Raw genomic sequence first — 26,096 nt, 5'->3', positions numbered from 1 at the left:
GAGGAATGGGCCAAAATTCACCCAACTTATTGTGGGAAGCTTGTGGAAGGCTACCCAAAACATTTGACCCAAGTTAAACAATTTAAAGGCAATGCTGCCAAATACGAATTGAGTGTATGTAAACTTCTGACCCACTGGGAATGTGATGAAAGAAATAAAACCTGAAAGAAATAATTATCTACTATTATTCTGACATTTCCCATTCTTAAAATAAAGTGGTGATCCTAACTGACCTAAGACAGGGAATTTTTACTAGGATTAAATGTCAGGAATTGTGAAAAACTGAGTTTAAATGTATTTGGCTAAGGTGTATGTAAACTTCTGACTTCAACTGTATAATTAATTTAAGTCTAAATGGATGTAGCAACTAAGGATTCTAGCTTTAATTATGCAATTTATCTTATTTAAAAACAAAGTAGGCCTACAGAACAATAAACCACACATTTGATTCAAAATCAAATCTTTAATCACTTGTCCGTTTTCAAAAGTTACAACAAAATATAACACTGATCATAAAAGCCCACATGTAAACACTGTTAGTAGAGCTAAGTTAGAGCATTCACAATTTTATAACAGTAATCAATAACTCAACAATAGCAGCAAAGAAAAAGTTATTGGTTACATTTTTTTTATATTAGCAGGATACTAGACATTGGAATGTAGTGAAAAGAGAAATATATTAAAACATAAAATCCTGATAATTATCAAAGGCACATTGACAAATGTTGTCTTTGGTGATGGCAGAAAAATATTAAAAGTTAGTTGGCTAGTGACCGTTATCTTTCGAAGTGATATGAAACTTGTACCAGTTGTAACAATGTGATTTCTAAGTAAATGGAGGAATCTACCACACACCCAGCAAGGTTGCTAAGGTGCAGGAAAATATGTGTCTGAACAGACCTCTAATTTAAGCAAAAATGTAACACAATAATTATCAGCAATTTCCATCCACCCCAGCTGCAGAGAGTCTCTTCTTCAGACCTCCAAGGAAATACCAAGCACTTCAAAACATGACACTACCTCTTTTGCACTTCCCACCAGTCTTTCTCCCTCTACTATCGCTTATAGTGAACAGAAGTATCTGTGGACTGGGAAAGCTGTGAGGCCGGAGATGGCGATGCCCAGACTGTCTCCTACACTGGCTGCCGCCATGGCAAACTCCCTCTGTCTGTCGCCAGTCTGCAGGGAGAGAGGGGAAAGGTAAGGGGAGTGGCACACAAACACACACAAACATGTCCGATGGCTGACCCTCCAGCTAATGTTATATATTGACATACACACAACCGTATACGCAGGCTGACAAACAAACACACACAAACATGTCCGATGGCTGACCCTCCAGCTAATGTTATATATTGACATACACACAACCGTATACGCAGGCTGACAAACAAACACACACACCCTGGTGACTGACCTCCTTGCTGATGAAGTAGAATGTGTTGACGTATGCAGCTCCTCCCAGCAACCCCTCGTAGAGGACTATCACAAACACCAGCCACGCACTGGGCAGGAACTGGTAGTACACCGACAATAACAGCAACACCGCGTTCACACACTGAGGGAGACAGAGCAACACCTCGTTCACACACACTGAGGGACCAGGGACCGTATTCACAAAGCATCTAAGAGTAGGAGTGCTGATCTAGGACAATAAAATGACATGGACAGGGGGGACCCGATCCTAAAGCAACACACCTACACTGAGATGCTTTATGAATAAGGGTACAAAAGGTAGTGGTGGGGATGGTGGGGGAGGGGAGGAAGAAGAAAATATAAAGCCAGGTGGAGAGAGATAAAGATCAGAGAAAGTTATAGCTCCACCACTAGGTCTGTTACGGTGACTGTATTACCCCAACACCGGCAATCACGAGTCATGACCGTTGAGTCACGGTAACTATGCTTCTCCAAAACTGCGCTCTAATCCATATCCTTGCTGATATCATGGATAGTAATGGTTCGTGAACATTCCAAGAATTGAAAAACAGATACCTACCAGGCAAATCTCTTTTCTATATTTACAATTTAGCTCAGCTTTGCTGGCCTATGGAGTCCCTTGGGAAACCCAACTACCGAACCATCCAATACTGGGATTTATAAATAAATGATCTGGGCTCCTGAAAGGACTGATCTCTATAAATTTAGAAAACTTTTGGAAAGCTCATATTCTGAGCTAGTCATAAAAAATGGTCCACAGATCTAATTGAATCGGAACAACCCTTTAACTGGAACAGAACATTGAAAAATATGACTATGGCATCCTGTAAACTGAACCATCAATTTATACATTAAGTGTGTTCAGACTGTATTTAACACCAAGGAAATGTTTTACGATTAAATTGACCCCAACTCCTAGCTGTGTCCCCTAAATCAGGTAGGCACATTCCTCCATATGTGGGTGTACCCTGCAGTTAAATGCTTCTTGGGAAAAGACACAAAATTAATTTAGAAGCGCATGAATGTAAATGCAATGCTTTGTATCTTATGTTACTTAACGATTCTTCCGTGGCCTGCATAGTCAGACATGTTACCCGTTGAGCATGTTTGGGATGATCTGGATCAACGTGTACGACAGCGTGTTCCAGTCCCGGCCAATATCAAACAACTTTGCACTGCTATTGAAGAGGAGTTGGACAACATTCCACAGGCCACAATCAACAGCCTGATTGACTCTATGCAAAGGAGATGTGTCACGCTGCATCAGGAAAATGGTGGTCACACCAGATACTGACTGGTTTTCTGATCCAGACTCTTTTTTTTTTTTTTTAAGGTATCTGTGACCAACAGATGCATATCTGTATTCTCAGTCATGTGAAATCCAAAGAGTAGGGCCTAATGAACTAATTTCAAATGACTGATTTCCTTACATGAACTGTAACTCAGTAAAATCTTTGAAATTGTTGCATTTTGTGTTTATTTTTGGTCAGTATATTATTTAGTATGTAAAGACAACATTACATTGAGAATAGTCTAATGTGTGAGAATAGTATGATTGTGAATGATGCCCAGTGTGTGCAGTCTAAAGAAAAACAGCACATGCATTATTTTTCAACTTTTTCAGCTCATAGGCCTATATGTTTTGATACGGTTTGTATCACTGTTTGCATCATGGCCAAATTACTCGAAGCGTAGCATATAAGCCTAGGACCCCTGGAACAGGGTTGGCGAGCCCATAGCCAACAGAACTTAGTGAAACGTGTTCTTATAAGCCCAGTCATTGCGCCATAGCGTGTGAACAGAGTTTTGACTGGCCACTATTTAAAAGAGGATCCCAGCTTTCTTGTGATGCTATATTTATTTCTCAATTCTTAAAATTAAGCACATTAATCCTCTTTATGACCAGTGTAGCCTTCCTGGCATATAAAACATTAAATCCCACGTAACGTTCTTTCTATTAGAGTGCAGGCTAAGGATTTTTTTTTGCGGGCCATTCTAAACTAAAGTGCACAAATATGTAAACACCAGATTACATTGAGAATAGTCAGATGGGTGAGAATATTATCAAGTACTTGTCAAATTGTGAATGAGAGACTGATGAAGTGTGTGCAACCTGGGCAAGAAACAGCAGAGCGCATGCCTTTCATCCAATTTTTTTCAAATCATCATTAGTCGCACAACTAAAGTTGCATACATAACTACATATTCAGCATATAGAAGGACCTGTTTCAAATGATCACTTTGCTTACCACTCAACACAGAATAGCCATGTGGGCACACCCTCTGAAGTCAATATCCTTTCTATTTTATTCAAACTATTTTCAATTATATTCTTCTCCCTATCAAATAATGCCACAGAATTCAAAAAAAATCTTGTCTGCTAAAATAATTAGTGTAGCTCACAGCCATATAGCAGAGCCAGATCAGGGCCTAACATAAGGACAACTCAAAGTATGCTGTTCTGTTCTTTGGTATAGGCTACATTTTCTTCATATCATKATTTTTCTTTAGACCTGCTTAAAATAATACATGTATTGTGATGGTGTAGGCTATATTAAATGGATTTATTAGACTTTAAAATGCAGATGTTCRAAAGATCTGCATCAGTGGCTTGTAGGCTATTCATGGAAGCCRGAAGATGCTAAACGTTTTTGTTATTTAAAGGACTATTACCGTGAGACAGGCAGTTATTTGCATAACAGTTACCGGCTGATAAAAATTCATGACCGACACAGCCCTCTCCATCATGCAGTAACTAAAAAAAGTGTGAAACAAATCAAAATATATTGCATTTGAGATTATTCAAAGTAGCCACACTTTGCCTTGCACACTCGTGGCATWCTCAGCTTCATGAGGTAGTCACCTGGAATGTATTTCAACTAACAGGTGTGCCTTGTCAAGTTCATTTGTGGAATTTCTTTCCTTCTTAATGCGTTTGAGCCAATCAGTTGTGTTGTGACAAATTAGGGGTGGTATACAGAAGATAGCCCTATTTGGTAAAAGACCAAGTCCATATTATGGCAAGAACAGCTCAAATAAGCAAAAATAAATGACAGTATCATTACTTTAAGACATGAAGGTCAGTCAATCTGGAACATTCCAAGAACTTTTAAACTTTCTTCAAGTGCAGTCGCAAAAACCATCAAGTGCTATGATGAAAATGGCTCTCGTGAGGACCGCCACAGGAAAGGAAGACCCAGAGTTACCTCTGCTGCAGAGGATCAGTTCATTAGAGTTACCAGCCTCAGAAATTGCAGCCCAAATAAATGCTTCACAGAGTTCAAGTAACAGACACATCTCAACATCAACTGTTCAGAGGAGATTGCGTGAATCGGCCTTCATGGTCAAATTGCTGCAAATAAACCACTACTAAAGGACACCAATAAGAAGAAGAGACTTGCTTGGGCCAAGAAACACAAGCAATGGACATTAGACCGGTGGAAATCTGTCCTTTGGTCTGATGAGTCCAAATTTGACATTTTTGGTTCCAATCGCCGTGTCTTTGTGAGACGCAGAGTAAGTGAATGGATGATCTCCGCATGTGTGGTTCCCACCGTGAAGAATGGAGGAGGATGTGTTATGGTGCTTTGCTGGTGACACTGATTTATTTAGAATTCAAGGCAAACTTAACCAGCATGGTTACCACAGCATTCTGCAGCGATAGTCCCAAACCAGATGGAGTGGCATATCATTTTTCAAGGGCTATTTGTCCAAGGAGAGTGATGAGTGCTGCATCAGATGACCTGGCCTCCACAATCACCCGACCTCAACCCAATTGAGATGGTTTAGGATGAGTTTGACCGCAGAGTGAAGGAAAAGCAGTCAACAAGTGCTCAGTATATGTGGGAACTACTTCAAGACTGTTGGAAAATCATTCCAGGTGAAGCTAGTTCAGAGAATGCCAAAAGTGTGCAAAGCTGTCATCAAAGCAAAGGGTGGCTACTTAGAAGAATCTCAAATATATATTTGWATAACAATTTTGTTTACTACATGATTCCACATCTGTTATTTCATAGTTTTGATAATTCTACAATGTAGAAAATAGTCAAAATAAAATAAAAACCCTGGAATGAGTAGGTGTCTAAACTTTTGACTGGTACTGTATCTCATCTATTGTTCACTCACCTGAAGCAGAGAGAGAGCCCAGATTCTCCTGAACTTCACACAGCAGAGAGAGGATCGCGAGACCAACACCCCCACCTGGTACAGTGTCTGGTACCTGAACACACACGAAGAATGTGAGTTAATAGCTTTACACCACTTAATCATACCATTACAATGGAGAAATATGAATCTTTATATGGCACTAAAGTAAAAAAAGATATACAGTTGAAGTCGGAAGTTTGCATAGACCTTAGCCAAATACATTTTAACTCAGTTTTTCACAATTCCTGACATTTAATCCTAGTAGAAATTCCCCGTCTTAGGTCAGTTAGGATCACCACTTTATTTTAAGAATGTGAAATGTCACAATAATAGTAGAGAGAATGATTTATTTCAGCTTTTATTTCTTTCATCACATTCCCAGTAGGTCCGAAGTTTACATACACTCAATTAGTATTTGGTAGCATTGCCTTTAAATTGTTTAACTTGGGTCAAACGTTTTGGGTAGCCTTCCACAAGCTTCCCACAATAAYTTGGGTACATTTTGGCTCATTCCTCCTGACAGAGCTGGTGTAACTGAGTCAGGTTTGTAGGCCTCCTTGCTCGCACACACTTCTTCAGTTCTGCCCACAAATTTTCTATAGGATTGAGGTCAGGTTTGTGATGGCCACTCCAATACCTTGACTTTGTTGTCCTTAAGCCATTTTGCCACAACTTTGGAAGTATGCTTGGGGTCATTGTCCATTTGGAAGACCCATTTGCGACCAACCTTTAACTTCCTGACTGATGTCTTGAGATGTTGCTTCAATATATCCAGATATATTCTTCCCTCATGATGCCATCTATTTTGTGAAGCACCCCCACAACATGATGCTGCCACCCCGTGCTTCACGGTTGGGATGGTGTTCTTGGTTTGCAAGCTCCCCCTTTTTCCTCCAAACATAACAATGGTCATCATGGCCAACAGTTCTATTTTTGTTTCATCAGACCAGAGGACATTTCTCTGTTTTGGAGCAGTGGCTCTTTCCTTGCTGAGTGGCCTTTCAGGTTATGTCGACATAGGATTCGTTTTACTGTGGATATAGATACTTTTGTACCCGTTTCCTCCAGCATCTTCACAAGGTCTTTTGCTGTTGTTCTGGATTGATTAGCACTTTTCGCACCAAATTACGGTACTCTCTCTCATGAGACAGAAGGCGTCTCCTTCCTGAGCGGTATGACGGCTGCGTGGTCCCATGGTGTTTATACTTGCGTACTATTGTTTGTACAGATGAACGTGGTACCTTCAGGCGTTTGGAAATTGCTCCAAGGATGAACCAGACGGTCTGGGTGATTTCTTTTTGATTTTCCCATGATGTCAAGCAAAAAGGCACTGAGTTTGAAGGTAGGCTTGAAATACATCCACAGGTACACCTCCAATTGACTCAAATGATGTCAAATGATGTCAATTAGCCTATCAGAAGCTTCGAAAGCCATGACATATTTTCTGGAATTGTTTAAAGGCACGGTCAACTTAGTGTATGTAAACTTCTGACCCACTGGAATTGTGATACAGTGAATAAGTGAAATAATCTGTCTGTAAACAATTGTTGGAAAAATTACTTGTGTCATGCACAAAGTAGATGCCCTAACCGACTTGCCAAAACTATAGTTTGTAACAAGAAATTTGTGGAGTGGTTGAAAAACGAGTTTTAATGACCCCAACCTAAGCGCATGTAAACTTCCGACTTCAACTGTATATATTCTGAATGGTACTGACCAGCGATACTGCTCTGCATGGGAGAGATAGAAGTTTGGGAAATATAGGAGTTCCAACTGTAAAGAAAGTTGAAAAATTWGGAAATTAGTTCTACTGTAACAAGAAGTTGGCGTTCATCCATACTATACAATGAGAATYGAAGTGATGGTGAGAATATCAACTAGTTGCAGTGACACTATAAACTGCCAAGGGGCGACAGAGGCCTACTCACCAGGCCCTGGTTGATGAAGTACTCCGCGAAGTAGACAACTCCTAACGGAACCACAAACCTCAGCAGACCCTGAGGGGAGGCGGTAGAATTGATATTAGCAGATTGGCAATAACACATATAGTACTGGAGCACATCAAGACTGAGTAAAACTTACTAGGCCAGGGTTAAACTGATTATTTAGCACATGTGAAAATGAAATTCAAGTAAAGCTGTTCTGTGTATTTCACATTGGGGAATTGAGTTTGTATCGACTGGGAAATAAGGATATTTATGAGATTTTGGCCTGGCTTACCCTGGCCTGGGCCAACTTTGAGAGTATAACTTTTTAATCTGAAAATGGTACAGACCAAGTCCACTTTTCTAAAGTGACTTCAAACTCACTTTAATGATGTGTAGTTTCTCAATAAATGTCAGTGGTCCAGTGACCTTGTCTTCTGTTATATTCAGAAGGAAGAGAAGATGGGCTGTTTGGTTAATCAATGTCCTACAAAATATTTTACAATTAAAATGTAATATTTCACTACTTAGAAATATCTTGTGTTAAACATCCATATTACCACACATCACTTTCCTCAAAATTCTTTACCTTACCACATGCTGACATGATAAACACACCTTCAGCACCTTTCTCCCGCTCCTCCTCTTCATCAGTGTCATCCAATAGGGGCCGCCTGCTCTGTGAGTCTCCGCCCCTCACAGACTCCACCTCCCTGCACTTCCACTGTGGGAAGGATGGGGGGAAGACTAACAGGAAAAAATAGCTGAGGGGAATGTGGGGGAAAAGGAAGAGAAAAAGACAAAAAGGGTGTGAAGGGTTCAGATAAACTGACAGAAAAGGAGTGATCCTTTCCCCACTCACCTAACAAACGACACATTAACTTAACATCACATCAACATTGTTTATGGGACCGACCAGGGGTGAAAGTATACAGAACAAAAATATAAAACGCAACATGCAATTTCAACAAGTTATTGTTCATAAGGAAATCAGTCAATTGAAATAAATAAATTAGGCCCTAATCTATGGATTTCACATGACTGGGCAGGGGTGCAGCCATAGGTGGGCCTGGGAGGGCACAGGCCCACCCACATGGAAGCAAGGCCCACCCAATCAGAATGTGTTTTCCCCCCAAAAATTGCTTTATTACAGACAGAAATTCTCCTCAGTTTCATCAGCTGCCCGGGTGGCTAGTCTCAGAAGATCCCGCAGGTGAAGAAGCCCGGATGTGGAGGTCCTGGGCAATGGCTGGCATGGTTACACGTTGTCGGCGGTTGTGAGGCCGGTTYGACGTACTTCCAAATTGTGCACAACATTTTAGAGAAATAAGCTGTTTGTGTGTACGGAAAATGTCTGGGATGTTTTATTTTTTCAGCCCATGAAACATAGGACCAACACTTTACATGTTGCGTTTATATTTTTGTTCAGTAGAGAACGAATTTCTTCCCAGTATGGGACCTCCTATGTGTGCATGCGCTTGTCAAACTATCACTTCAAAGGGCTCCTTTACTAGACTACCGACACACGCTCATCCACTCACAACATATTTCCAGCCTCCAAACAGTGGTGAATGGAAAGAGACATCGGTTACACAAAACACCAAAAAAAATGTAATGACATTTGGCGATTTGAGAATTTATGCACCCACTGCTGTCCTCGCYCGTCTCGGCCACTCATCTCTGCCTTGGCAAAATGTCAGTGTTCTCGTGGAACCACATCGCAGTTGAGTGTAGACTATACTACCATTCMCAAATTTTTCATGCCTCTGACTTGCGGTAATGATAAATAGTGGCYTAATAGCCTACAGTWTAATTTACATTTTGTTTTAATTATTGTGGTAGGCTCATGTTTCTTGTACGACGTACCCCCACTACTTATTTTGCCAGGACGCCTTACCGAACTACCTTACTTTCACCCCTGGGACTGACCTGATCACCATGGCTACAGGTACGACCAGCATGATGAGCAGCGTGTTCCTGGGAGAGAGGCCAGCCTGCGTGAGAGCAGAGTACAGCAGAGCCCCGGCCACACCTGCTCCACCGGTGCCCGAGCCCCAGCCCCCCAACACATCTCTGAGAGGGCGGATAGAAGGAGACATGGGGTGAGAGTGTCGAGAGAAAAAAAACTATGAGGGGGTTGAGTGAGAATACCTTTTATGTAAAAAAAAGAACTGCAAAGTAAACAACTTACTGAACTGTTAGTAAATCAGAGAGATAGTCTACCTGCTAAAGAAGACAGTGAGAGAGAGGAAGGAGAGCTCTCCCAGTCCAGCGCTCACACTGGCAAAGATCACACCTAGAAGATACACAGTACTTTAATATGGATGCAAATATGTACTCTAATACGATACACATAGTAATAGGGTTTCAAAAATGAATGGTTAAAATACGGTCTCACAGCATATAGAGTAAGGGTGAAACAATTGTAATACAGTGCCTTATGAAAGTATTKATTTTCCTTGAATTATTCCACGTTGTTGTTCCAGCCTGAATTCAAAATGGATTAAATAAAATAAGTATCACCCATCTACACACAATACCCCATAATGACAAACTGAAAACATGTTTTTAGAAATGCTTTGTTAATTTATTGAAAATGAAATACAGAAATCTCATTTCCTCTTCCTCTAGGATTTTGCCTGTGCTTAGCTCCATCCTGTTTCTTTTTTATCCTAAAGTACTCCCCAGTCCTTAACGATTACAAGCCTACCCATAACATGATACGGCCACCACTATGCTCGAAAATATAGAAAGGGGTACTCAGTAATGTGTTGTATTGGACTTGTCCCAAACATAATACATTGTATTCAGGACAAAAATGTAATTGCTTTGCCATTTTTTTTTGCAGTATTACTTTAGTGCCTTGTTGCAAACAGGATGCATGTTTTGGAATATTTGTATTCTGTACAGGCTTCCTTCTTTTCACTCTGTCAATCAGGTTAGTATTGTGGAGTAACTACAATGTTGTTGATCCATCCTCAGTTTTCTACTATCACAGCCATTAAACTCTAACGGTTTTTAAAAAAGTCACCATTGGCCTCATGGTGAAATTCCTGAGCGGTTTCCTTCTTCCCGGGCAACGGAGATAGGAAGAATGTCTGTATGTTTGTAGTGACTGGGTGTATTGATACGCCATCCAAAGTGTAATGAATAACATCACCATGCTCAAAGGGATATTCAATGTCTGCTTCTTTTTTAACATCTACCAATAGGTCCCCTTCTTTGCGAGGCATTGGAAAACCTCCCTCGTCTTTGTGGTTGAATCTGTGTTTGAAATTCACTGCTTGACTGAGGGATCTTACAATTATCTGTARGTGTGGGGTACAGAGATGAGGGAGTCATTAAAAAATKATGTTAAACACTATMATTGCACACAGAGAGTGCATGTAACTTGTGACTTGTTAAGCAAATGTTTACTCCTGAACTTATCTAGGCTTGCCATAACAAAGGGGTTGAATATTTATTGACTCATGACATTTCAGCTTTTAATTTGTAATTAACATAATTCCACTTTGACATAATGGGGTATTGCCTGTAGGCCGGTGACAAATTCTCAATTCAATACATTTTAAATTCAGGCTGTAACACAACAAAATGGAAAAGGGGTGTGAATATTTCRGAAGTCACTGTAAGTCCTGCCTTTCTTGTGAGTTGAAAGGGTCTATCTGGGATTGGTACATTATTWTTAAACTATATACAGTATATAGCCATGGATTTATAAATGCTTCATGAGCTTAGTTCAACTGTTCTAACCCATCAAAACCCCAAATGTAAGTCTGTTTTACTCCATTGTTTGTAAACAATGTCATTGTAAACAAATAAGGTTAAGATTCAAAACATGGTTAACATGGTTAAAACTACAGCACCTTCAGAAAGTATTCATACCCCCCTTGACTTATACCACATTTTTGTTGTGTTTACAGCCTGAATTCAAAATATMTCTCACCCATCTACCTCATAATGACAAAGTGAAAATATGTTTTGACATTTTTGCAAACATATTGAAAATGAAATACAGATATATCTCATTTACATAAGTATTCACACCCCTTTGCTATGACACWCCAAATTGAGCTCCGGTGCATCCAATTTCCTTTGAACATCCTTGATGTCACAACAACTTGATTGGAGTCCYCCTGTGGCCAACTCAGTTGTTTGGACATGATTTACAAAATTGAAAAYAACTATAAAAAAGGTCCCACAGTTGACAGCTCATGTCAGAGCAGAAACTACACCATGAAGTCCAAGGAACTGTCCATAGATCACCGAGATTTGTGATGAGGCATATATCTGGGGAAGGGTATAACACAATTTCTAGAGTGTTGAACGTTTCCAAGAGCACAGTGGTCTCATCATTGCGAAATTGAAAAAAATATGGAATCACCCATACTCTGCCTATAGGTGGCCGTCTGACCAAACTGAGCAACCAGGCAAGAAGGACCTTGGTCAGGGATCTGACCAAGAACCCAATGACAGAACTACAGAGTTCCTTGTCTTAGATAGGAGAACCTACCAGAAGGACAACGGTCTCCAGAGCACTTCACCAATCTGGGCTTTATAAGAGAGTGGTCAGACAGAAGCTACTACTTAGAAAAAGGCACGACAGGAGTTTACAAAAAGACATGAAAGACTCAGATCATAAAGTAAAGGATTCTGTGGTCTGATGAGACAAAGAATGTACTCTTTGGCCTGAATGCAAAGCACCATGTCTGGAGAAAAGGATATTTGAAATTGGATGACAACTTGTTTTTAACCAGGAAAGAATCTTTTATAACTGACTTTTTCCTGACATAACATAGGTACTGCAGATCCCCTTARTGTATGGGACACTTTTAAAAATGTGCCTTTAGAGGCCATGCAATTCAACTCATCTTTTTTTTTTTAAAGCACAGGAAATAGCAGGACTAACAGTACAGATAGATAGCAATAAAAACTGTACCATAGAGGCACAGAATATGTTAGAGGGAAAACAAAAACAAATAGACTTATTCAAGAAAGATRAAGTGTAATATATTATAAAAAATAACGCCAACTGCTAAAAGCTTGGAACACCTGTATTTGGGGAGTTTCACCCACTCTTCTCTGCAGATCCCCTCAGGTTTAAGTCCGGGCTCTGGCTGGGCCAATCAAAGACATTCAGAGACTTGTCCCGAGGCCACTCCTGTGTRGTCTTAGCTGTGTGCTTAGGGTTGTTCTCCTGTTGGAAAGGTGAACCTTCGCCCCAGTCTGAGGTCCTGAGAGCTCTGGAACAGGTTTATCAAGGATCTCTCAGTACTTTGTTCCGTTAATCTTTCCCTCAATTCTGACAAGACTCCCAACCCCTGCTGCTGAAAAACATCCCCACAGCATGATTCTGCCACTATCACGCTTCAATGTAGGGATGGTGCCAGGTTTCCTCCAGACGTGATGCTTGGCATTCAGGCCAAAGGGTTCAATCTTGATTTCATCAGACCAGAGAATCTTGTTTCTCATGGTGTGAGWSTRTWWYWGRSRRTTMMYYAAKWCRKKYKGSGSYSKSKRWTTWRWKWAYYYGWGMSMRRRSRSTSMSSKSWCRKCKKRAWAKACKRKWMWMMMGMYGWGRMSRYSAGAMYMMMMTSRRRRTSMYYYYMMRTSRYKWKTCRKCASASYKYKWCTKMKYCWCTGAGTGACCATCGGGTTCTTGGTCACCTCCCTGATCAAGGCCCTTCTCTCCCGATTACTCAGTTTGGCCGGACGACCAGCGCTAGGAAGATTGGTGGTTCTAAACTTCATCCATTATTGAATGATGGAGGACACTGTGTTCTTGGGGACCTTCAATGCTGCAGACATTTTTTGGTACCCTTCCCCAGATCTTTGCCTCGACACAATACTGTTTCAGCGCTCTACGAACAATTCCTTGAACCTCAAGGCTTGGTTTTTGCTCTAACATGCACTGTCAACTGTGGGACCTTATATAGAGAGGTGTGTGCCTTTCCAAATCATGTCCAATCAATTGAATTTACCACAGGTGGACTCCAATCAAATTGTAGAAATATATCAACGATGATCAATGGAAACAGGATSCACCGGAGCTCAATTTCTAGTCTAATAGCAAAGGGTCTGAATACTTACGTAAATAAGGTCTTTTTTAAGTTGAAATAAATGTGCAAAAATGTCTAAAAACCTGTTTTCGCTTTGTCATTATGGGGTGTTGTCTGTAGATTGCTGATGATTTTTTTACATTTATTTAATCAATTTTAGAATAAGGCTGTAACGTAACAAAATGTGGAAAAAGTCAAGGGGTCTGAATAGTTTCCGAAGGCACTGTATACACACACACAGTACCAGTCAAAAGTTTGGACACACCTACTCATTCCAGGGTTTTTATTTTTACTATTTTCTACATTGTAGAATAATAGTGAAGACATCAACACTATGAAATAACACACATATGGAATCACTTAGTAACCACAAAAGTGTTTTAAAAAATCTAAATCTTTAAAAATCTTTAAGTAGCCATCCTTTGCCTTGATGACAGCTTTGCACACACTTGGAATTCTCTCAACCAGCTTGAGGTAGTCACCTGGAATACAGTTCCATTAGCAGGTGTGCCTTGTTAAAAGTTCATTTGTGGAATTTATTTCCTTCTTAATGCGTTTGAGCCAATCAGTTGTTGTGACAAGGTAGGGGTGGTATACAGAAGATAGCCCTATTTGGTAAAAGACTAAGTCCATATTATGGCAAGAACAGCTGAAATAAGCAAAGAGAGGCAGGCCACAAATGTGCATGTGTGTGCTCAAACGGTCTAGAAACAGACTCCATGAGGGTGGTATGAGGGCCCGACGTCCACAGGTGGGGTTGTGCTTTACAGCCCAACACCGTGCAGGACGTTTGGCATTTGCCAGAGAAACACCAAGATTGGCAAATTCGCCACTGGCGCGTGCTCTTCACACGATGAAAGCAGGTTCACACTGGCACATGAGCATGTGACAGACGTGACAGAGTCTGGAGACGCCGTGGAGAACGTTTCTGCGCCTGCAACATCCTCCCAGCATGACCGGTTTGGCGGTGGGTCAGTCATGGTGTGGGGTGGCATTTCTTTGTGGGGCGCACAGCCCTCCTGTGCTCGCCAGAGGTAGCCTGACTGCCATTAGGTACCGAGATGAGATCCTCAGACCCTTTTGTGAGACCATATGCTGACACATGCACATTTGTGGCCTGCTGGAGGTCATTTTGCAGGGCTCTGGTAGTGCTCCTCCTTGCACAAAGGGGAGGTAGCGGTCCTGCTGCTGGGTTGTTGCCCTCCTACGGCCTCCTCCACGTCTCCTGACTGTACTGCCTGTCTCCTGGTAGCGCCTCCATGCTCTGGACACTACGCTGACAGACACAGCAAACCTTTTTGGCACAGCTCGCATTGATGTGCCATCCTGGATGAACTGCACTACCTGAGGCCACTTGTGTGGGTTGTAGACTCCGTCTCATGCTACCACTAGAGTGAAAGCACCGCCAGCATTCAAAAGTGACCAAAACATAAGCAGGAAGCATAGGAACTGAGAAGTGGTCTGTGGTCACCACCTGCAGAACCATTCCTTTATTGGGGGTGTCTTGCTAATTGCCTATAATTCCACCTTTTGTCTATTCCATTTGCACAACAGCAATGTGAAATGTATTGTCAATCAGTGTTGCTTCCTAAGTGGACAGTTTGATTTCACAGAAGTGTGATTGACTTGGAGTTACATTGTGTTGTTTAAGTGTTCCCTTTATTTTTTTGAGCAGTGTATATAGTATGCTTACTCATAGTATGGATATAGTTAGTAAGCAAAAGGTTCCCGGATGTCGGACTAAATTCGCCAAAACAGGAAGTATACACACAGAGGACACTATTTCTGTACTTTTATGGCCCAAAATGCAATTCTTCAGAAAATGGTCGTGGCTTCACAACATTTTCAGATTTGAAGCAAATGGCAGAAAATATGCAGCCGAAGTCCGACGAGAGTGAATACAATGTCATTGAACTAATTAATGACAAATGTTAAGAAAATGTTGAGCAATGTAATAAAGTAATGACTTTTCAAATAAYTTACGTTACACAWTATGTTGGCTGACAATTTGTTAGCTACGCTATCCTTACGAACCGCATAGCATTACACAGTATGTACCGGTATGTTAGCTAGTTACCTAACGTTTGTTGGATACTAATACATCGAACTTGCCAGGCAGTATATTAACTAACCAACGTTTAAAGACTTGATTATTCACATCATTCTTAGCTAAGTGGTATAGTCGTTGTGCGTTTCCATGGACATTTTTAATTTTGGCTAACTACTACGATTTCAGAGCACTCTCACTCTCGATGTCAGTAAACATTGGCAAAAAAAGCATAATAAATTGTTGCCAGCAGCACAGTTACAGTCACCAACGCTCTGGATAGCCAGCTCTGCTATGGCGAATAAAATGGTCAGAGTGAGGTGTTCTCTCATTTGTGTCTGGAAGTAGCTAGCCAATGTTAGCCAGTTAGCTTGGGTTCTTGACTGCAGTTGAACGCTTGGATCAACCCAACTACTCAGCCAGAGCGTCCAGCGTGCGCTCTGAACGCTCTGAGAGCMAAACGCTCTGAATTTATCTGACAACGCTCTGGATTTACGAACGCCCAGTGCACACTCTGGCACTGCAGATTGAATTTACGAACACACCTGAAATCGTAAAATGTTTAGCTAGTAATTTGTTACGCTAACAAGCTACGATACTGTTTGTTTACAGTATAATAAAATGAACTAATAGTAAATGGTATATACTCATTAAGTATGTAATATACAGTATGTTAGTATGGGTTTTCGAACACAGCTAAGGTGTATGGATACATTCTGACGACACTGTATAATTTTGATCTCATGTACTCACAACTGTCTATGAATTAATATTTACATTTCTCCAGCCACATTCATCTGTTTACCAAAACAAGTGGCGTGGGGTGACTGCTTTGTTGTTTTTCGAATCCCAGATTTACCCTTTAATATACACATGACCGAAAGGTTGCTGGATCGAATCCCTGAGCTGACAAGGTAAAAATGTGTCGTTCTGCCACTGAACAAGGCAGTCAACCCACTGTTCCCAGGAACCACTGCTTTTAAATCAGGGTAAGGCGACTGGAAACATGACTGAATACAATCAGTGTAGCTATTCCCTCCGCAAGGCAATCAAACAAGCTAAGCGTAAGTATAGAGAAAAAGTAGTCGCAATTCAACGACTCAGACACGAGAGGAATGTGGCAGGGTCTACAGTCAATCACAGACTACAAAAAGAAAAACAGCCTCGTCGCAGACCCCGATGTCTTGCTCCCAGACAAACTAAACTTCTTTGCTCGCTTTGAGGACAATACAGTGGCACCGACACGGCCCGCTACCAAAACCTGAGGACTCTCCTTCACCGCAGCCAATGTGAGTAAAACATTTAAACGTGTTAACCCTCGCAAGGKTGCCGGCCCAGACTGGATCCCTAGCCGCCTCCTCAGAGCATGCTCAGACCAGCCGGCTGGTGTGTTTACGGACATATTCAATCTCTCCCTATCCCAGTCTGCTGTTCCCACATGCTTCAAGAGGGCCACCATTGTTCCTGTTCCCAAGAAAGCGAAGGTAACTGAGCTAAACGACTATCGCCCCGTAGCACTCACTTCTGTCATCATGAAATGCTTTGAGAGACTGGTCGAGGATCATATCACCTCCACCCTACCTGACACCCTAGACCCACTTCAATTTGCTTACCGCCCCAATAAGTCCACAGACGACGCAATCACACTGCCCTAACCCATTTGGACAAGAGGAATACCTATGTAAGAATGTTGTTCATCGACTACAGCTCAGCATTTAACACCATAGTACCCTCCAAACTCGTCATTAAGGTCAAGACCCTGGGTCTCGACCCCGCCCTGTGCAACTGGGTCCTGGACTTTGACGGGCCGCCCCCAGGTGGTGAGGGTAGGAAACAATATCTCCACCCCGCTGATCCTCAACACTGGGGCCCCACAAGGGTGTGTTTTCAGCCCTCTCCTGTACTCCCTGTTCACCCATGACTGTGTGGCCATCCACGCCTCCAACTCAATCATGAAGTTTGCAGACGACACTACAGTGGTAGGCTTGTTTACCAACAACAACGAGACTGCCTACAGGGAGGAGGTGAGGGCCCTTGGAGTGTGGTGTCAGGAAAATAACCTCACACTCAACAACAAAAAAGGAGTTGATCGTGGACTTCATGAAACAGCAGAGGGATCACCCCCCTATCCACATTGACGGAACAGTAGTGGAGAAGGTGGAAAGTTAAGTTCCTCGGCGTACACATCACGGACAAACTGAAATGGTCCACCCACACAGACAATGTGGTGAAGAAGGCGCAACAGTGCCTCTTCAACCTCAGGAGGCTGAAGAAATTTGACTTGGTCACCAAAAACACTCAAACTTTTACAGATGCACAATCGAGAGCATCCTGTCGTGCTGCATCACCACCTGGTACGGCAACWGCTCCGCCCACAACCGCAAGGCTCTCCAGAGGGTAGTGAGGTCTGCACAACGCATCACCGGGGGCAAACTACCTGCCCTCCAAGACACCTACACCACCCGATGTCACAGGAAGGCCAAAAAGATCAACAAGGACAACAACCACCCGAGCCACTGCCTGTTCACCCCGCTATCATCCAGAAGGTGAGGTCAGTACAGGTGCATCAAAGCGGGGACCGAAGAGACTGAAAAACAGCTTCTATCTCAAGGCCATCAGACGGTTAAACAGCCATCACTAACATGAGTGGCTGCTGCCAACATACTGACTCAAACTCTAGCCACTTTAATAATAATAAAATTGGATGTAATAAATGTTACACTAGTCACTTCAAACAATCCACTTTATATAATGTTTACATAACCCTCCATTACTTCTCATTTGTAAATACGCGACCTATAGCAGAGGTCGACCGATAGATTTTTCAACGGCCGATACCGAATATAGTGATGACAAAAAGAAAGGCCGATACCGTTAATCTGGCATTTAACATTTTTGTAAAATGACAATACAGAACAACTGAAGAACACTTATTTAAGCTTAATAAATAGATCCCATAAAAATCAAATTTACCTCAAATAAATAATAAACTGTTCCCAATTGGTTTCAAATAAGCAAAAAGCAATGTTGGAGAAGAAAGTAAAATGCAATTTGCCATGTAAGAAACGCTAACATTAAGTTCCCCTTGCCCAAACATGGAGAGCATATGAAAAAGTTAGTTATAGTTATATAGGACTATCAGCTCTATATCGATGAGTTCAAACCTGACTAGTGAATTTCCTAAGGCCGCACTACATGCCAGTGTAACAGTAATAAGCTTCCGGCCCTCCCTCGCTCCTACTGGGCTGGAACCAGACACCATCGACAACAGCCACACTCGAAAGCACGTTCCCCATGCAGAGCAAGGGAACAACTACTCCAAGTGACGTCACCGATTGAAACGCTATAGGCGCACCCCCGCTAACAGCTACCATTCAACATCTTACACCAGCCAATCCTCGTGAGTTGATAGGCTGAAAGCAAAACCAGCTGCTGGCAAAACGCCCAAAAGTGCTGTTGAAATGAATGCTACGAGCCCTGCGTGCCTACCAGTGGCCATCAGCGGCCTTATCAATCATAAGACTTTAACATTATAACATAATAACCCCACAGAAAATACGACCTAAGGTTCATTAATATGGCGAATCGACCCTACCATCTCGAAAACAAAACTTATCTTCAGTGAAATACGGAAACCGTTCCGTATTTCTAACGTGGCATCCATAAGTCTAAATATTCCTTTACATGCACAACTTCAATGTCAAATCAATAATTTCCGAAAATCGCGGGCAGAATTAGTCGCAACGACCAGCGGCCAAATGTTGCATATCCCACTCTGCGTGCAATGAGAACGCAAGAGAATACAACAATTTCACTGTACATATGCCCGCTAACCGATTTCTTTAGCTAAATAGCAGTTAATAATATATACTTGTGTTATTGAATTAAGAAAGGCATTTATGTTTATGGTTAGGTACAGTCGTGCAACGATTGTGCTTTTATCGCAAATGCGCTTTTGTTAAATCATCACCCGTTTGACGAAGTTGGCTGTCTTTGTTAGGAAGAAATAGTCTTCACACAGTTCTCAACGAGCCAGGCGGCCCAAACTGCTGCATATACCCTGACTCTGTTGCAAGAGAAGTGACACAATTTTCCTAGTTCAAAGAAATTCATGTTAGCAGGCAATATTAACTAAATATGCAGGTTTAAAAATATATACTTSTGTATTGATTTTAAGAAAGGCATTGATGTTTATGGTTAGGTACACGGAGCAACGACAGTCCTTTTTCGCGACAGTCCTTTTTCGCGAAATAAAAATGATTAATTAATCAGCTAAATCAGCTATTAACAGAACTGCTTACTGGCTAGATGCGTCCCCATGGTTACCATATCAGTGAGATAGTGTCTGGTTTCAGGGGAAATGTCAGAGCTGCAATGTTCTAGGAATTAAAATAGTGATCAATGATCATATCATTTTTCAAATGTTACCGTCCCCATGCACAAACATAGGCCTACACACACATTACCCAAAATGCTTATCCACACGGTAGAAGAAAAGGACACCAGAAGGAAGCTTGCAATCGCTGTTGCAACGCATACCAACACTCGGYAACTGTGGACAAAAACACAACCTCCAAATTGACATGTGCACTCAAATTGCCAAACCTTTGCAAACTCAAACAAAATGGTAATGTAGGATAATATTGTTCCTGTATTATMTTATGATTAGCAAAAGCTAAGATACGCCCATTGTCAACATCTTACTACAATGTTAATTTACTGTAAGAAAAAGTATTCAAAGACAACTGGGAAAGCACCGTCTGTCCTTCTCTTACCCATAAGGGAGTTTGTGGATGAAGAATGGAGCAGAGAACTTGATTAGGAGAGTGGGAAGAATATCAGCCAACAAAACAGCCTTGGAGAGGGGGGACAGAGAGGTCACACACACATGTTAACCAGGCAGGATCAGGCTGGTCACTTTAATAATGTTTACATACTGCTTTACTCATTTCATATGTATATACACTGTATTTTAGTCAATGCCACTCTGACATTGCTCGTCCTAATATTTATATATTTCTTCACTCCATTCTTTTACTTTAGATTTGTGTGTATTGTTGTGAATCGTTAGCTATTTCTGCACTGTTGGAGCTAGGAACACAAGCATTTCGCTACACCCGCAATAACATCTGCGGAATAAAATAAAATTTGATCACACACACTTTCACAGCTGCAGTGCATCTCTATTTACCGCGGTAGAAACAGGGCTGCAGTCGTAGTGACTTCCTTTTCCACCTTCAACGTCCAAGGCAACTGTGGATGGGGTCTGAAGAAGAAGGAAACGGAGAGAGAGAGAGAGAGAGAGAGAGAGAGAATGAAAGAATATTGCCAATATAGTACTTTGACACTAACAATAGATAGGAATGTTATGGCGATACAGCATTCTACAACCCATTCTTACAGGTGATGTGGAGTTGTGAGACCCTTGTTGTTTTAAGATGTCATGGGCTGCACTCAGCATCACCACGTACGCAAAGTTATTGCACAACCCCAGCAACCTGAAGACAAGGGTCAGGAGGAAAGGTGGGAGACACAATGTTGAATTTCAAATAATGAATTTATATTGCTTGCATTTCAGAACATTCAGTGCAGGGAGGGGGGGGGCAAGCAGAGATGATAAGTGTCAGTGGGCCAATGAATGATAGCAAGTTCACTGAGGCTACACAATGATMCTGTAGGGCAAACTGAGGATAAGATGTAGCCAGCCTTCCTATGTAGATTAAGACACCGCGGAGCCAGTGCAAGATATGGCTTCAAAACGTACCTCAAACTAGGGATGACAATTGCGTTGTACTACGAATTTTCCCAACTGCTACACTGAGTAGATGGAACGACTGCWAATTTTTAAGTAAACTGCCGTTTTTGTCCTCATGCTAGCTAGCAGAAGCCACAGCAGACATTTTAGAATTCCATAATGGCTGCTGTGGGTACATACATACTTATCGCTGGGGCCAGACAGAATCTACAAGGAGTGGTTCAGTCAGTCTTTACAACATATTGTGCCTTCAGAAAGTATTCACACCCCTTGACGTTTTCCATATTTTGTTGTGTTACAAAGTGGGATTAAAATGTATTTAAATTGTCCTTTTTGTCAACAATCTACACAAAGTATTCTGTAATGTCAAAGTGGGGGGAAAAAAACACTAATATAAACTACTTAACCAAAGGTATGTGGACCCCTGCTCGTCGAACATCTCATTCCAAAATCATGGGCATTAATATGGAGTTGGTCCCCCCTTTGCTGCTTGAAAAAAAAAAGAGCCTCCACTCTTCTAGGAATGCTTTCTTCTAAATGTTGAAACATTGCTGCGGGGACTTGCTTCCATTCATCCACAAGAGCATTAGTGAGGTCGGGCACTGATGTTGGGCGATTAGGCCTGGCTCGCAGTCGGCGTTCCAATTCATCCCAAAGTTATTCGGTGGGGTTGAGGTCAAGACTCTGTGCAGGTCAAACAAGATCTTCCACACCGATCGACAAACCATTTCTCGATGGGACCTCACTTTGCACACGGGGGCATTGTCATGCTGAAACTGTTGTCACAAAGTTGGAAGCATAGAATGTATGCTGTAACGTTAAGATTTCCCTCCACTGGAACTAAGGGGCCTAGCCCGAACCATGAAAAATAGCCACAAACCATTTTTCCTCCACCAAACTTTACTGTTGGCACTATGCAATGGGGCAGGTAGCGTTCTCTAGGCATCCGCCAAACCCAGAGTTTTCCGTCGGACTGCCAGATGGTCAAATGTGATTCATCACACCAGAGTCCAATGGCGGCGAGCTTTACACCACTCCAGCCGACGCTTGGCATTGCGCAAGGTGATCTTAGGCTGTGAGGCAGCTCGGCCATGGAAACCTATTTCATGAAGCTCCCGATGAACGGTTATTGTGCTGATGTTGCTTCCAGAGGCAGGTTGGAACTCGGTAGTGAGTGTTGCCACCGAGGACATTTTTATGAGCTATGCGCTTCAGCACTCGGCGGTCCCGTTCTGTGAGCTTGTGTGGCCTACCACMTCGTAGCTTAGCCATTGTTGCTCCTAGACGTTTCCAATTCACAATAACAGCACTTACAGTTGACCGGGGCAGCTCTAGCAAGACAGAAATTTGACAAACTGACTTGTTGGAAAGGTGGAATCCCATGACAGTGCCACGTTGAAAGTCACTGAGCTCTTCAGTAAGGCCATTCTACTGCAAAGGTTTGTCTATGGAGATTGCATGGCTGTGTGCTCTATTTTATACATCCGTTAGAAACGGGTTTTTAAGGAGTGTCCAAAAACMTTTTATTTWATTTCTGGGTACGTCTCTAAGAGCTTTCCACACCTGGATTGTGCAACATTTGCCCATTCTGTTTTTCAAAATCCGTCAAGCTCTGTCAAATGAGTTGTTGATCATTGTTAGACAACCATTTTCAGGTCTTGCCATAGATTTTCAAGCAGATCTAAGTCAAAACTGTAATTRTGCCACTCAGGAACATTCACTGTCACATTGGGTAAGCAACTGCAGTGTAGATTTGGTCTTATGTTTTAGGTTATTGTCTTGCTGAAAGGTGAATTCATCTCCCAGTGTCTGGTGGAAAGCAGACTGAACCAGGTTTCCTTTAGGAATGGAGCCAAGCCCAAGTAAAATCCTTTATTTTTTATCCTGAAAAACTCTGCAGTCCTTAATGATTACAAGCATACCCATAACATGATGCAGCCACCACTATGCTTGAAAAATATGTATTGAATTTGACCGAAACATAACACTTTGTATTCAGGACAAAAAGTGAATTGCTTTGCCACATTTTTTTGCGGTATTACTTTAGTGCCTTGTTGCAAACAGAATGTATGATTTGGAACATTTGCATTCTTTACAGGCTTCCTTATTTTTACTCTGTCAATTAGGTTAGTATTGTGGAGTAACTACAATGTGGTTTATCCATCCTCAGTTGTCTAGTAAAAAAAAATATATATATATATGTATTTCTACTTTGACACTTTGGAGGGGCTCACGAGTGGCGCAGAGGTGTCAACCGACCATGGTTCGATCCCAGACTGTACCACAACCGGCCGTGATCGGGAGTCCCATAGGGCGGCGCACAATTGGCCCATCGTCGTCTGGTTAGGGGAGGGTTTGGCCGACATTGTAAATAAGAACGTGTTCTTAACTGACTTGCCTAGTTAAATAAAATACAATTATGGGGTGTTGTGTGTAGGCCAGTGACAACAAATCTCAATTTAATCCATTTTAAATTCAGGCTGTAACAACAACCTAGGGAAAAAGTAAAGGGATGTGAATAGTTTCTGTAGCTTGCCTGCCCTATTCCATCGAGTARTTAGCATGCGCACCACTAATTCAATATTCAACTGATTATGGCATTAGGCCGAGTATGGCATTAAACAAACTATTGTATTAACCTGACTATCCACAGTAATCACATGATTGTGTGCATGTAACCGTGTTCACTGTAGTTAACTAAATAGGTTTGATTCAAATAACGTRACATTTAAATAAATAAAATACTGGTAGTTAGGCTCATTTCTGATTTCACATCACATTCACATAGTAGAACATCTCAAAACTAAACTCACCAAAAACCAGTCCAATTTCTCCAGCGCGAGCTACGACCTACAGACAGTACAGAGACATGGTGTTAATAAAATAACCAAATGAAATATAAATAGTTAAATAGCCTACTAGRTAGCCAGCCACACAGCAGTGTGATCTGTCTGGTCGGTGTAAAAAATCATAAGTGTGACACACGATTTACCCTCGCTGTCAGATGGCATATCTGGGTCTGCATTGACGCCGACTGCTTCGTCCATGATTAAAAGCGATTAAAATCTAATTGTAAACAGAAGCTACATAAACAGCTAACGTTACTCTTACACAGCTGTCCAATTAGCTAGCAATCTAGCTAGCTACTTCCTCAATGTTATCTTGTGGTGTTCCGCAAATTTCCATACGTCACAGATTTGACAGCATTTTTTACAGAACTTCAGGCAGACAGGCGAATGTTATAGCTAACTGACTAGTATAAAACGTTTTCCTTATCGCTTTCATTTTGGTTCATAGATGTTTACTACATTGCAACTTCGGACCGATTCAAGGCAAACAACAAAACATCGCGTGTAGCAACGAAATATCCCCCCTTAGAAATACTACTGCACACTSGTTCCACATATTGCAGATYGAYTACCACAGTATGAGTCATAATACTAAGAAAACCTAGAGGTCAAACAGGGAAATGGTTCCAATCGTTTTTCCACCATTCATTTTTCCCATAAGGAATTTTAAAAACATTTAAAATAAGGGCTACATTTTGTATAGACTTACCCTGACATGACGTTTTGATAATCATGCATATCTCTCTAGGACAAGGTAACTTTTTTTGACAAAAACTACTCTGGCTGCAAATGTAATGATGTCCAGCTAATTGGACTTCTTGGACACTTGTGCAGTACAATTAATAACTGTGGCTATAAATGCTACAAAATCCACCTTCTTCACAATAAGTGTATCTAGATCACTTGATTGACATATAACATTTGCAACTGGTTGAGGTGCATCCAACGCCACATCTTCTCCAACACTGTGGCCTCTTGCCCCTTCAACTCTCTTCACAACCTCCACATAGGAGATTTGCTGTACAACCCTGATCCTTGACACCTCAACCTCTTTCACCCTAACAGGGTACTGAMGGAATTCAGGAATATGATCCCCACCACAGTTGTAACATTCAATAACGTCTGCAAACACTTGACACGTGGCCAAACGTTTTACACTTCTTGCATTGCATCAGGTTTTGCACYAKCACTCTCACAAAGTATCTTATACAGTGTATTCGGAAAAGTATTCAGACTRCTTGACTTTTTCCACATTTTATTACGTTGCAGCATTATTCTAACATGTATAAKATATTTTTTCCCCTCATCAAGCTACACACAATACCCCATAATGACAAAGTGAAAACAGGTTTTTAMAAATMTTWGCAAATGTATTACAAATAAAAAACAGAACTACCTTATTTACATAATCATTCAGACRRTTTGCTATGAGAATTGAACTTGAGCTCAGGTGCATCCTGTTTACAATGATCATCCTTAAGCTGTCTCTACAACTTGATTGGAYTCCACCTGTGGTAAATTCAATTGAATGGACATGATTTGGAAAGGCACACACCTGTCTATATAATGTTCCACAGTGGCAGTGCATATCAAATCAAATCAAATTGATTAGTCACATACATGTGTTTGGCAGATGTTAATGCGGGTGTAGCAAAATGCTTGTGCTTCTAGTTCTGACAGTGCAACAATATCTAACAAGTAAAATCTAACAATTTCCCAACAAATACCTAATACACACAAATCTAAGTAAAGGAATGGAATTAACAATWTATAAATATATGGATGAGCAATGTCAGASCAGCATAGACTAAGATACAGTGGATAGTATAGAATACAGTATATACATATGAGATGAGTAATGCAAGATATGTAAACATT

At 41.4% G+C, this 26,096-nt stretch overlaps 1 protein-coding gene across 3 annotated transcripts; it reads right to left on the bottom strand.

Moving 5' to 3' along the window:
* Positions 1-443: 443 nt before the first annotated feature.
* Positions 444-24,753, bottom strand: cln3 (CLN3 lysosomal/endosomal transmembrane protein, battenin). 3 transcript variants are annotated; one of them, XM_024013525.2, is made up of 15 exons: positions 24,362-24,753; positions 24,183-24,219; positions 21,016-21,112; positions 20,806-20,880; positions 20,390-20,469; positions 20,081-20,166; positions 9,732-9,804; positions 9,438-9,581; positions 8,103-8,272; positions 7,893-7,945; positions 7,512-7,580; positions 7,301-7,356; positions 5,563-5,656; positions 1,418-1,558; positions 444-1,179 (listed from the first exon to the last, which is right to left on the bottom strand). In XM_024013525.2, the coding sequence occupies exons 1-15, from the start codon at positions 24,414-24,416 to the stop codon at positions 1,063-1,065; spliced, it is 1,347 nt and encodes a 448-aa protein (XP_023869293.1). In that variant the 5' UTR covers positions 24,417-24,753; the 3' UTR covers positions 444-1,062. The 3 variants fall into 3 exon arrangements, with proteins under 3 accessions (XP_023869293.1, XP_070289765.1, XP_023869294.1); XM_070433664.1 differs by having other exon boundaries at positions 24,368-24,753; XM_024013526.2 differs by having other exon boundaries at positions 8,127-8,272; positions 24,362-24,752.
* Between the last annotated feature and the right edge of the window lie 1,343 nt (positions 24,754-26,096).

Source organism: Salvelinus sp. IW2-2015, linkage group LG20 (assembly GCF_002910315.2).
Source record: "Salvelinus sp. IW2-2015 linkage group LG20, ASM291031v2, whole genome shotgun sequence".
NCBI lineage: Eukaryota > Metazoa > Chordata > Actinopteri > Salmoniformes > Salmonidae > Salvelinus > Salvelinus sp. IW2-2015.
The sequence above is the reverse complement of the archived record's forward strand: the minus strand, read 5'-3'. Positions and strand labels throughout refer to the sequence as shown.